Source organism: Anolis sagrei, chromosome 1 (genome assembly GCF_037176765.1).
Source record: "Anolis sagrei isolate rAnoSag1 chromosome 1, rAnoSag1.mat, whole genome shotgun sequence".
NCBI classification, from domain to species: domain Eukaryota; kingdom Metazoa; phylum Chordata; class Lepidosauria; order Squamata; family Dactyloidae; genus Anolis; species Anolis sagrei.
This window is the reverse complement of record NC_090021.1, coordinates 287,428,325-287,442,764: the sequence shown is the minus strand read 5'-3', so window position 1 is coordinate 287,442,764 and position 14,440 is coordinate 287,428,325. Positions and strand designations below refer to the sequence as shown.

The 14,440-nt window shown below is 40.2% G+C and overlaps 1 protein-coding gene across 1 annotated transcript in view; it reads right to left on the bottom strand.

Moving 5' to 3' along the window:
• Positions 1 to 14,440, bottom strand: part of LOC132766515 (cytosolic phospholipase A2 epsilon-like) — a 62,705-nt gene that overhangs the window by 47,690 nt on the left and 575 nt on the right. Inside the window, exons 2-3 of the mRNA XM_060760866.2 lie at positions 9,926 to 10,024; positions 1,533 to 1,605 (exon numbers count right to left, since the gene is read on the bottom strand). Coding sequence (XP_060616849.2) covers positions 1,533 to 1,605; positions 9,926 to 10,024 — 172 coding nt within the window. The remainder of the gene's footprint in view (positions 1 to 1,532; positions 1,606 to 9,925; positions 10,025 to 14,440) is intronic.

Below are 14,440 nucleotides of genomic sequence, written 5' to 3'. Positions count from 1 at the left end.
CCGCATTGAGTCCCCTACGGGGTGAGAAAGGCGGAGTACATGGACAGGGGTCCAAGGATCTTATCCACGTCCTCGGATTGCACAAATTGAAACAAAACTATTTAAATCGGACAATCAAGTGCTCATGCAAAATCTCAAGTCTTTAACATGGCATCTAGGTCAGAGTGACTTTGTCCCTAAAGAACCCAGCAACTGCTTCATAACAAGCTGCTGAATGGTCAGGGATCCCATCATGCGAGGTGGGATTTAACAACCTTCTAAATGTCCAAAACAGTTCATCTGGATAGTTCCTTGCAGATGCAATGCTAGCCGCAAAGAGAGAATTTTTTGCGGAATTGATTGCCGCAGCGTATGCCCTTAGATAGTCACACAGCCATGCTTGGTCTGACTCATTGAGCCCTAAGTGCCACACGCACTCTAGTTCCCTCTTCTTTCACTTCATTGCTGCCAGCTCCTCATTGAACCAAGGAAATGGTTTAGTTCTGCTATTTCAGAGGGGACTTTCTGGAGCAATCGTGGTGGGAAACTCCCAAAGAGCCATCAGGAATCCATCTGGATCCATCAGCTCCCTGGGGTGGATCATCTTAATTGGTCCTCTACCCATTTGGAGGTTAGGGGGTGCAGATAGCCCAAATCGGATCATGTGATTGTTGGTCTATGGCAACAGAGTGATGGTCAGTTCCTCCACACCGCCACTGTTCTCCCATCCCTGGCAGAAAACCAAGTCCAATGTATGCCCAGCTCTGTGGGTAGGGCCAGATAGCATTTGGGAAAGTCCCATGGTTGCCATGGTGACTATGAAGTCCTGAGCTGCTCCTGACAGTGTAGTCACCACATGGATATTGAAGTCCCCCAGCACTACAAACAGTTGGGACTCCAACACCAGGCCCAAGACCACCCCGGCTAGCTCAGGGAGGGAGGCTATAGTGCAGTGGGATGGTCAGTACACTAACAAAATCCCTATTCAGTCCTGGTTACCTACCCTGAGATGGACACATTTATATGCAGTTGACTGTGGGATGGGGCACCTGGTCTTTATAGACCACTGCGAACCCATCTCCCCACCCTCCAGATCTTGGTTGGTGCTGTCCTTAGTACCCAGGCAGGCAGAGCTGGTGAGATTGACCCCCTCCAGCTTCATCCAGCCAGATCTCAGTTATGCACAGCAGGTCTGCCCACTCATTCAGGGTGAAATCCTGAATTATTGCTGTTTTCCCATTTATGGTCCTGGCATTCAACAGTACCACCTTTAATCCAGAGGGACCGCCATCTTGGGTATCCAGGTTTAACATGTCGGGAGACCGTTTTAGAGCTACAAGCATTTTCTCTTTTTCCCTAGACTGAATTAATTTAGGTCTCTCTTTCCCGTATTTCCCCTTTCCCTGAATTACTTCTATAGAGGCCCCTCAACTAGTGGGACTCCCCTCTCCCTCCTCCTTCCTCCCTCAAAGCTATAGATGCCTAATGAATAATAGTGATTATTATACATGTATTTCAAAGATAATGGGAAACAGAAAAGAAAGAGCACTTACAGACATCTGCTTTGCGGAGATTCCTCATGCGTATGATTCTTACAGTAAGAATATGGCAAGGAATTTTTTCCATCTGTAAGGAAACAACATTTAGAAGGAAATTGTATACAGAGGTACACATGAATTCCTAACAGCTATACTCCCTTGTACTTTATATTTTCCAGTTACACAGAAGAAAGTCAAATAATTTCCTAATTGTTCTTGAAAGCTTCAAGTAATTGTTTTGCTTGAAAAATGAAATAAGAATTACACATATCTTTTGCTTGTCCCAGTCCACCAAATGTCATGAATGAAAAAAAGAAACCTCTAAACGGACAACAAAGCTGACCACTTGCTTTGGATCACCAAGGAGAGGGATGTGAGAAATTCCTTTTCATAGCATTTCTGGTTCCTTCCTCATTTCTATTCCTATGTTTGTTTAGAGAACGTTTTGAATTTTATGCATATTTTTCCATACAGATTTAATGTGCACATTTATTTACACAGTTTTATTAGTATGTGTGTTTTTATATATTTTCCCACTGACTAAGGCTTGCTTATGTATAGTTTTAATCTGAATATAGTCATTTGTATTTTAGTAATGTGTGCATAATTTTCTGCCAAAATTTCTGAAGGAAGATACAGTGAGTACAAAATGATTAACTGTGCAGACAATGTAGAATACACTGAATTTTCCATTGAAATTCTTTTTTGTGCTTAGTAAAAGATGAAATATGATTGTGTAACTTAACTTATTTTCACTAGGTTAAATTTGAATGTCACCTTTCACAAATGGAAACTTTACTTACTTGCACTGAAACTTTTGATCCATCAAAGAGAAAGCAATTGTCACTTATTTCATCTTCCAAATGGACTCTTCCTCACTAAATCCTCAAAATCAGAGTTGGCAAAAGACAGCTCCCTACTCATATTAACAGAAGTGTCCAATACAGGAATATAAATCTTTTCCACACACAAGAAACAAGAATTACAAAAGTTTATCCTTGGTGGCCAAATCCACCATGAACTTGTGAGTGCACTTTCCTCTCTCCAGTCTACATCACAATTAATATGGTTTTCTCCCTAAAGAAAACATATTTTAAAGTTGAAAAAGATAAATCTGTCTTCATATTATATTTTTTCATAATTGTTTTGCCATCATAATTAGTAGGCCTTTTTTAATTGTGGAAAATCGGACAATCCTGTAAATGATATTAATTTGTTTTCTACATACAGATTATAGTCTAATACTATATTATAACCAATAGCTAATACTAATCAATGAATAACATGAAATTACGTAATTTCTATCTTCCTAGGGCCCATTACAAGGGCCACATACCCTGAAGTGGGCGATAACTTGTTCCATGGCATTTACATGAAACTCAGCACCATTTTGCCCCTAATGCAGGCAAATTTGCTAAATAAAGTTTCATCCAAATGATGACATCATCAGATGGCTGGCAGCAGCTAGCGGTGGCATGGCTCTTAAGGGTGAGGCATTGAGGCAATTGTTTTGCCTTGCCACATTTCACTCTGCTTTGCCCGCCCACCAGTGATCACATGGACAAAAGTGAGGTGCATGTGCAGTGCGCCAGCCAGTCCACCCATGTTGCCAGATCCATAGAAGGAAGCCACACACACTATGTGCGCTCCTCACATCCCCCCGTGACCTGCTGACCTGCTGGTCAGCAAGGCAAGATGAGGCAAGGCAAGAGTCTCCATGCCTTGCCCTTAAAAGTAGTGCCGCCGCCAGCTGCCACCAGCCATCTGATGAGGTGTGCCAACATGTATGGTCCTGTCCCAATCATGTGATCGGGGGAGGTCACGTGGGGTGCCGCAAGGTGCCTCACATGCCTGCCATTTTGCCAGCAAAACAACATAACTCCAGGGACCATGTGAAGAGATCCTTAGTCATCATTGCAAATATCGGGACATAGAAGGAGTCACCACATCCCTTTTTCTTTCCTATTCACCTATCTTAACTGGAAGGCATGATTTAAGCCACACACGACAGTAATATACTCTTTTTAATGAACATAAAAGAAGGGGTTTCCTGTTACAGTGTTCTTTGTTTATAAATTGCTACAGCAGTCTAGTCATGCTGTTGAAATGAACCACCATCATTAATCATTTCCTGTAACCAAGACATTTGATAATATTTCTTAATCATTACTGCAATACTATAACTTGCAACCTGTACTTCCTGTGGGTGGACTGAGTGTACAAAGTTCAGTGGGATATATTTGCATTAATGTCATTATTTATGATGTATATATAATTTAAATGGTGAAAAATACATTATAGTCTTTATTTCATGCAACTTCATTATAGTTCCACAAGATGGGTCACTCACCTAATATATATTAGGCCTTTAAACCAAATCTTGCCCGAAAGCTACCTGTTCTGCATGCTTTATCAATCCCGAAAAAATATATGCTCAAGAAGGCCGAGAAACTCACCCACCCCCAAAACATATTTAATTCAATGGAAAGGGTTGTGAGTGGTAGGAAGCAAAATTCCAACTTTACTGCAAGCATCACATGAATATAGGTAATATTTTTCCAAGTGAGGGTCTAATTTGCTACCATTTTAATATGCAAGACTCCCAAGCTGGACATGCTGAACAAAGGGAATGAAATCTGATTTTATAGAAGAAAATGGGATTTTAACCATTAAATAACAAAGAATGGCCTGTGCCCATTAAGTATAAATAAATATGTAAGGCTGGGGCAGGAGAAGGGACTTCTAATGTCCTGTGCACCAAGTAAAGTATGTGTTGGAGTGCCACTGTTACCACTGTAGCATTGAAAGCAGATAGTACAACAGCAAGATTGGCTCTATAAATATGGGCAGGCTACATTGGATTGCATAGACCACATTTTTCCCATCCCCTTTGTTAGGTTAAATAACAATAAATGGTTAAAATTCTGCCTGAGTTGAAGGAAGATGGTAGGATGATGAAGCTCATGAGTTCTCCTTCCGTCTGTAGGTCTTTTGCCTCTTAGGCCCCTTCTAAACTGCCAGATAATCCAGAGTATCAAAATTGATAATTCACATTATATGCTTTGAACTGGATAATCTGAGGAGCCAATCTCCATCACCTAAAACATGGGATTTCCCGAGTTAAAAGGGGGGTGGCTACATGACTATAGTGGTTAATCCATGCTGATTTGCTGCAACAAACAAAAAACATGGGGTAAAAAGGTCCCCTTTTATCCCAATTCCAGTCATAAAATGTGCATATTCACACTCACAAAAAACAAGTGCTTCCCCCCCCCCCCCTCGCCGAGACTGCTCCAGCACATTTCTGCTTTCAAAAAGCCCAAAACCGCTGATAAACTGATTGGGCTGTGAAATGGTCACAAAGCTGATTTAAAGGAAGCACAAATGGAGAACAATTAGAACTCTCTGAAACTCTTTAGTTTAAACTTTATAATATTAAACAGAGCTTGAATAAACAATTGGGGGAAGAGAGAAATCTGGCAAGAGTTTGTTTGTTTTTTAATTTCCTCCGTTATGTGCTAAACCTCAAATGCACACATGCAAATTTGATTGTATTTATATTAAGATATTCACATGTGCACATAAGCTAGCACATAAGAGAGTGATTTAAAAAAACCTTTGCTTGATGTCGCTCATCCACCCTCCATCTTGTTTCTGATACAGTGGAAGCCTGTGAGGATGGCAGGAGACCCAATCCCACGACCCAGAGGTCTGTGTGGAGACATGTTCTCAAGTCCCCAAGTTTTTTGTCCTCCGTTTAAAACCCGCATTTTTGTGTTCTGAGTCTACACTGCCAGATAATCCAGTTCAAAGCAGATAACATGGATTTTATATGGCAGTGTAGAATGGGCTTCAAACAACTGCTCTGTAGGGCAGAGAACATCTCTAGAACACTCTGTCAGGCAATATATAAATATTATTTCTTTCTTTTGCAAGCTGTCCAATATTTATTACTTGCAGAAAAATCTAGACCTGTTCCTATCCAGCAGTAGGAAGTGGGGGGAGGGGTCACATTGAACCTTGGCATTTAAAGGGGGTCAAAAAGGGAAAATATGGCACGGCACTGTGATACTATGCCACAGGGTGTGACAGAGGGCCAGCTGCCCCAAAACGCCCTTTTTCCACTGTAAACACTTAGTCCACCTGCCTGCCTAAGTTACAGTGTAGAATTTGGTTGATGGCATTTGGACCAGGTTGGAATAGTTTCCCTTTTCCATAGAGGGGTGTGTGTGTTTTGCCTACCATGTATAGTATCTCAGGGGCAGACATGCTTTTTAATGAGTGGTCACCAGCCTGACAATTAGGAGAAAGAAGTCAAATGCTATAGAGCACCTTTAGAAATTATTTTAGTGATTGGTTGGAGGAACTGAAGCAAGAAGGAGGCTACCCTATGGGTTCCCCTAGGTAAGGTAAATCATTGGAGAGAAAGCCATGAAAAGGCCGTCTAAAAGATTTCCTGCCAAGCACCAACTAGAGTTTAAAGTATTTCTCCCAGGCTGGCTGAAGATGATCACAGTACCCACATAAAATTGGCCCACCTTGTAGTTTTTATTTATTTATTTATTTATTTATCAATTTTATATACCACCACTCCCCGAAGCCTTGGAGCGGTTTACAATATACATATGTGATACATTACATTTAAAATCAAAGAAAATTTTCAATCAGCAAGATTCAAATGCCAGCCTAAATAAATAAGTTTTACAAGCTCTACGAAAAGATAGTAAGTTAATACATTAATTCAAGTTAAATAGTTTTAATATAGCTTTATTAAATGCAAACTTTGTGTGTGGCCCCAAAATTTCCAGAACAGGGGAAGAAAACCATAGGAAGGAAAAATAGTTTATGAATAGAATTGCCCCAGGCTTGATTTTTGTTCTGCTGATTCATGCCTTTAATGCTGCATTTTGGTGCCTCTAATACTGCATTTGTTTCCACCTCTGTTAATGTTGAGAACACCATTTACATTTGTCCTTCATATGAATCCTCTCTATATACCTCTGCCAAGTTTCACCCATATATAGCTTTCTGTGACTACATTCTGAGCTTGCATTTTGTAGGGCATGTGTAACATCTCCTTAATAGACTGAGAAGAAATAACATATCCTCTTAATCTTTCTTTATACTTTTTCTGTCATTAATAATAATAATCATAATAATAAACTCTATCCCGCCCCTCTCCCCAGGGGACTCAGGGCAGCTTAAAACACACAGAAAATACAATAAAGTGCAATACAGTAAAATACATAAGATGGAAGAATTAATAACACATCCAGTCAATGTAAAATACAAAATACAGCACAATCAGTAACAAAATTAACAATAAAATTTTGAACATTAGATTAAAACACAGTCATTCCCTTGAATTAAAAGGGGCATGCTATCCCATTGAGGTAAATCCATGTCCTAGAGGTATAATCCTCTGTGTATTGAGTGCACAAAAGGTTATGTTCCATTCTCTATGCTTTTAAAAGTAGCACAAGATCATTACCATACATGCATGCCACCTGCTAACAGATCAGGAACATCTTGTTTCAATTATTGACTTTTTATTGCTGACTTAACACTACTCATACATAGAGGTATAAAGTGAACGTGTTTTTTCACTCCCAATGCAGAAGAGCATCTCATTTCAATAAAGGTGTTATCTAATATAATATTTTTCCCATTTGAAGTTTTGAGGAGGTTTAGAAGAAAATTCTGGGCAACAACTTTGATTTTTCTAGTGCGTTTCTGTGCAAAACTCCGTGATGTCTTGCACAAAAATTATTTTGTGCAAAATGCTACAAAATATAGTTTTTAACAAAATTACTTTTTAACACAATAAAAACTAGTGAAATATTTGCGGGGGAAAAACAAGTAATAAAATTCACAACATTCCTAACATTACCCACTAATGATAAAATATTTTACCTTTTTTCTAGCTTGCAGAAGTGAGATAAGTAACAATCAGTTTGTTTCACTTCACACATCTCCTGATGGGAGTGCTTTGATTGTATATTCCTGCATGGCAGAGAGTTGAACTGAATGTTGCACTGAATGTTCAGTGCACTGAGAGTTGCACTGAACTAGAATTTGGTCCCAATCCAGTGTGCTGGACATCAAATGGGGATTGCCAGGAGTCCGCACAGGACCACAGAGTCAGGAGAGAGTCCCTATCACCCAGTAGTGCCAAACATCAGGTGGCGCTGATGGGTGCCCATCCTAAATGTTCCCACGCCACTCCCCCAGTGGGACAGTTCCCAGAAGAACATGGCACCTACCTTTTCCTGTCACTCCATCTGATATTAGAGTGAGTGATGAGGAAAAGGTAGGTGCTGTGTTATGGCCAGGGACTTCCATGACACAGAGGGTGGGGAACAGAGGATTCTGCCATTCCATGTCCCTGGGCTGCCAGGGGAACATGGGATGACAGTCAGGACAGTTGCACCTCAGATGTTCTCACCTCCACTGGGCTGAGGAGAAGCCCCAATCTTGCAGCAGGATTTAGGCTTTCTCCCAATTTTGGGAACCTGGGAACCTGGGCCAAGACCACAGATCAGTTCCGTGCAGCATGTAGCCACTGTGCAGCTGATCAGTGTAGATGTAGCTACTGTGGTCTGTGTAAACTTGCCCTAAGATTCATAGAAATAACTGACAAGTACGGGCCAATTCAAATGCTCTTCTTTTGGAAATATTGGAATCATCTTACTTAGAACTTTTTTCTAGATGGCTTGCCTTGGGTTCTGTTTGCTGAAGGAAAAAAGAACTAAGCTCCCAGTAATTTTTCTTGGCAGGTTATCCTGCTGTCAATTACACTTCTATTTTTGTGGCGATAACTATCACATGTAATAATGGGAAGATCCTAATTTGATGATTGTAAGACAATATTGTTTTATGGAAGGAATTGAACGAATGTGGGATTTATATATTGAGTCAATTGATAGATCCAGATCAAGAATTTTTGTTTGTAGCAATAAAGTACATGTTAGTGCAATACTGGTTTGAATTGCTGTACAAATTAGCTAATGGAAAAATAATTTAAAGTCACTTTAGAAAAAAAAGCTATGTTTAGTTCAGGGAAAAAAGATATTTCAGAAGTATTGGTCTCAACTGAGAAATAATTTATCGACTTCAGCTAAAATTTGTGATGTATAATCTTATGTAATGCAGTCATATTCTGTAGCTATCTATTTTTGGTTCAACCTATGAAAAGTTATTAATATTTCATTAGAAATATATTTAGTATTTAGATGCACAAATTGTTTTACACTATATTCATGTGGAATCTAAATGATGGTTATTTAGTTGAATTCTGCATCCTTTTAATGTAAGATAGAAATACAAGCATTCACTGTCTGTTGTTTATTAGACAATTCATATAATAGACAACAACATGAAGACAATGTATTGTTGAAAATATGACCATATTATATGTAATGATGCACTTAATCTATGTTCATATCCTATTTGCTTCCTTCCTCTCTTTTTCTTTTTTTCCTTCCTTCCATTTTTAAAATACAATCAAAAAATAATGTTCATATTGTGGCCTTAATTCTATTGGACATTATGCATATTTCACTCCAAGTATACTGACTGACTCCTAGAGTTTGAAGGTACCCCCATTTCAACCTCTTGCCAGTGCATGAATCCACACCTAAAGATCCCTGTTCTTCTCCCTCAAGAGAAGGAGAGTCTATGGCCTTCCAAACATCTACTGTTCTTGGGTGTCTATGTGCATGTGACTTCAAGTCACCTGTCAACTTATGGCAACCCTATAAATTTCATTGCATTTTCTTAGACAAGGTATACTCAGAAATGGTTTGTTCCTTAACAGTGCTTGATATTTGTTGGTATTCAAGTACTAACCAGGGTTGACCTTGGTTAGCATCCAAGATCAGATGGGATCTGGGCCATTTAAGTATTTCTGTCAATTGATGATGAATTGGAATAACTTTTTATATGTAACCTGCTTATTAAAGGACATTTTCAGCATCAATTTTGAAAATTACTCCCCTTTACACACAAAGCAATAAGCCACCATAGAGACAACTTATATATCTCACTGATATATAAGTGATATATCTGATATATCTCACTTATTTATTTATTTACCATACTTGTACCCCACCTTTCTCACCTCGAAGGAGACTCAGGGTGGCTTTACAAAGGCAACAATTTGATACCACATATACATATACATATTGATAAATAAACAAATGCATTAAAATCCAAACCAATTAAAACATAAACATGAAAACATTAATTAAAATCTTCTCCCTGCATTGTGATTTTCAACTTGGCACATGAGCAAAGCCTCAATGCCCTCAGAATGTCATCACTGTCTCCATCATTCTGAGTCATTCACAGAAATGCATTTGAATGATCAAAAATCTGAGTCTTCCCCCAATTCTGAAAGTTTGTAGTACCTTGTATGGAGAATTACACTGTTCCACATTGTGCTGGGTTGTTGGTTCGATTTCAATGTTTTCCACATGATCAACATGATGTACCTTTGTAACAATGTCCTAAAAGGGAAAGAATAGATTTTTAAAAAATTATATAAAATAAGTAACCCAACAACTTTAGCATGTTGCAATAGCCTGTGACACAAACAGAAAGAAATGTTGAAATGCACTGAAGCAAAGCAGTTATTATTAAGTGCTTGGGTGTAACAAGTGAGAGCTAACACTTAAAATAATCAACAGCAAGGTGATTTTGTATCTCTGTTCTTGAATGAAGATGCTGAATTGGAGGACAAAGATGAAATAATAGAAATTATATCCTTCCATTTGAAATAATGACATATTTTCAAATTAACAGTACATTTCCATATATGTCTACTCAGCAGTATGTCTGCTGTTTTCCGTGGAGTTCTCAAGTAAATGCCGAATTGCAATTTAAATGATTCCACTTCAAGTGAACAAAACAGGAGGACCTTAGCCTATTGGTTAGTTCTAATCAAAATGTACAAAGTAAAATCAACTACTGACAAGTCATTCAATGTGCCCAATTTATTTGGAACTACAATAAGACCATCATATCCACAGAACAGATATACACAGTTTCAGGAAGTGCATCTATACTGTAGAATTATCATATTTACTCATCTAACACACACCTTTTACAACTAAATTATATCACCAAAATTGGGGTGCACATTAGATTCACTGGTACATTAGAATCATGCATGTAAACCCTGCCTGTTGGCCATTCCACCACATCCCCCAACTCTCCTGACTCCTTTCCATTCATCCTCCCAGGCCAGCTTCCCAGTTGGTGTGATTTGGTGGCAGCAGTTCCTGTGGTGTCCCCCAGTTGAGCACGGGAGCTGAGAGGAGGTGAAGGCTATGGGAGGGGGAGGCAGAGGCTCAGCCGTGTTCTGTGGAACAACCCCGAGGGTGACTTCCTCCTTCTCTTTAGCTGAGGAAAGGCACTAACAACTCCCCAGGGCTCTTCAATGCCTCCAAGGTCCCTTTCCCCTCTATTTATCAGCTTCATTGGGCCACTTGTTCTCCCAAGAAACCAACAATGAGTCACCTCAGTTCAAGAGATGGAGACAGTCTCAAGGCCTCTCCAAAGAGGGAACTTAAGCCTCCACCTCCTCCCTTTTATTGTTTCAGTTTTGAAATTGAGGTGTGCATTAGAATCAGTGGCATACATGATTCGAGTAATTTTACCTGTCATGACTCAATCCAGTGGCTTAGAAGGTCTTTAGTCTCAGGTTGTGGCATGGCATCTACCCGATCCCCATCACTCATCTTGATTTCAGCCACTGCAACAAGGTGCTGAGGGGGAGAGGAGGAAATCCTATCCCTTCCTTCCAAGTCCTCCCTATATCTGTGGCTGACCTCAAGTAGAAAGTAGATACCATGTCATGGATAGAGACTGGTGCAACATGGAGGAGCAACTGACCCAACTTTTTTCATTGGCCTAAAGTCGAGTGAGCAGGATTCAGGCTTTTCCCAGACTTTGGGTAATGCAAAGTAATGCAGTGTTAAAGTGGCCCTGTCCCATGTTGCCACAGATCATTTCCATGTGGCATGTAGCTGCCATGTGACTGATCCAATTCTACATCAACCAAACTGGTCAGGGTAGATGTGCCCTGAGTGTGAATTTTTTGAAGCTATACAACTCTCTACCCAGATGCCAGTCTTCACATTCCCGGTATTTATATATATTGTGGCATCAAGTGTACATGGCACTTTACAGTAAACCAAAAACAATGGGTCCTGCCAAAGGTGTATAATCTAAAATGTGTGTTTGAATCCCCATCGTGAAATAAGAGACCAGCCACAAGATGTGGAGAAATAAACAGGCCATTTATTGACCTAATTAGAAACTGATAAGTGAACTAATTGACTAGTTGTGGGGGGAGCACTGTGACATGGGTAATGGTGTGAGGCCAGGTATCTTTCTGGGACCACCTGCCAAACCAACCACTGGACGAAACCCCTGACCCCGGGGGCAGCCCACATAGATGGCTTGCTGTCCCGGCTGGTCATTACTGGAAGACCATTGGAGGGGACCTTCCCCCCCCCCGAACCATAAAGCCCCATAGGGAAGAGGTAACCCCCCCCCCCAGGAAAGCCCTAAGGAAAGTATTTGGGGAACCCCCTAAGCCATAAAGCCCATGGAGATAAACCCAAAATTCCCTTCACCCCAGAATGGAGGGGTGCCAAAGTGTACTCTCCACTCTCTCCCCACACTTCCCACCAGGAACTCCTATTTATACAGCCCCACCCATTTAAATTCCTTACTCCTGTCAGCTTCAATATGGGGTAGGCAAAAAAAACCTCTTCTCTGAGGAGGGAAAAAATTCCTACCCGGCCCTAGTACAACTAATATTGAACTGAGGGTGGGAGGGTGAGTTGCGCTGCTGGAAGGCCGAATGCAGGGGGGAGGGGGCTACCTGTAGGAAGGTTTGTAAGGCCCCTCCCCACTTCCACCTGGCAACAATGCCAGCCGGAACCAACTGGTCCTTCACAGGAGGATTCAAGTGCTCCCCTCCTGCCATCCATTGGCTCCTTCTGTCTGGAGGTGTCTGGTGTGTATGTATCCTGTTTGCTTCCTTTCTCTCTTTTTCTTTTCTTCCTTCCTTCCATTTTTGAAATCCAATCTAAAAATAATGTTCATATTGTGGCCTTAATTCTATTGGGCATTATGCCCATTTCACTTCAAGTATGCTGATGATTATGCTGATTGCCTCCTAGAGTTTGAAGGTACCCCCATTCCAACCTTTTGCCAATGCATGAATCCACACCTAAAGCACCCCTGTTCTTCTGCCTCGAGGGAAGGAGAGTCTATGGCCTTCCAAACATCTACTGTTCTTGAGTGTCTATTAGCATGTGACTTCAAGTCACCTGTCAACTTATAGCAACCCTATGAATTTCATTGCATTTTCTTAGACAAGGTATACTCAGAAATGGTTTGTTCCTTAACAGTGCTTGATATTTGTTGGTAGCCTTCCATTCAAGTACTAACCAGGGTTGACCCTGGTTAGCATCCAAGATCAGATGGGATCTGGGCCATTTAAGTATTTCTGTCAATTGATGATGAATTGGAATAACTTTTTCTATATTTAACCTACCTATTAAAGGACATATTCAGCATCAATTCTGATGCTGAATACATATATATATAAAATTTGTAAACCGCCCTATCTCCCCAGAGGGACTCAGGGCGGTTTCCAGCATATGAGACAAATATTCAATGCCAGCAGGAATAAACATACAAACAAATTACGTCAAAGCAGATCACATCAAGCAATACATAAGTGACCTAACTTTAAAATTTAGTAACAAACAAACAATAGCAAAGATAAACTTAAATGACCCATACAAACATAAATGCATAATATAAATTTATCACTGGGTAAGACATATAAAAACAAATAACTAAAATCTTGAAGAGAGTTGAGATGATTTGCCACAACCAACAGGCATGAGATAGATAGATGATAGATAGATAGATAGATAGATAGATAGATGATAGATAGATGCAGACAGACAGACAGACAGACAGACAGACACACACACACACACACACACACACACAGGAAATGGTTTGGAACAAAATGCAAGCAATATAGCTGCAAAACATCATTTAGATAAAATATAAAAACAAACAATTTACCATATTTTATTGCTTAATAGTCACAACTTTATCCCTTTTTGGGCATGAAAATAGGGGGGGGGGGGTTGTGCAACTATTTTTCTATGAAAAAGTTTTGCTTACTTTCAGCTGTAATGCCACACTCATGCACATGCTTGCCCTCTTTCTTTCAGCTAAAGTGCTTCACTCAGTTGAATCCAAAAGCACTGGGCTGAAGAGAGATGGAATTGAAACTCTCAGCCAGGTGAAATGCCATGATTGGAAGAGGGGTGGACACATGGGTGAGTGAGGGTTTTCCCATGCGCAAGATAGTGAAGCACAATAGCTGGAAGGAGGGGCGGGCATGTGAGTGAGTGAAGCTTCGCTTGCCTGCATGCCCACCCCCTTCCAGCTACAATGCTTTACTTGGCTTTACTCGCCAGTTCATCTGAGTGAAACACCAGCCAAGAGAAGCACCATAGCTGGAAGAGGGCATGCAAAGAATCAAGGGTGCAACTATTACTCCATGAAAGTAGAAATACCAATTTGGGGGCCCAGAAAGGGAGATGTGAATATTGCTCAATGAAATACAGTAATACAAAACAAACTTACCGATGCATGTAATTAATACATACAAAATAAAAATCTTGAATAAAATTGTAGTTTAAATAGAAATTAATATAACTTTAAAATTCATTGAAGCTGGAAACAGGTTCTAGGCATTTGGACATAAAAATATTTTTCCAAGGTTTGGCCAGCATCTAACCAGACAGATCCCCTTCTCCATCAGGTCAGCCTGGATACTAATGGCTTGCAACAACAACAACAACAACAACAACGACAACATCAAC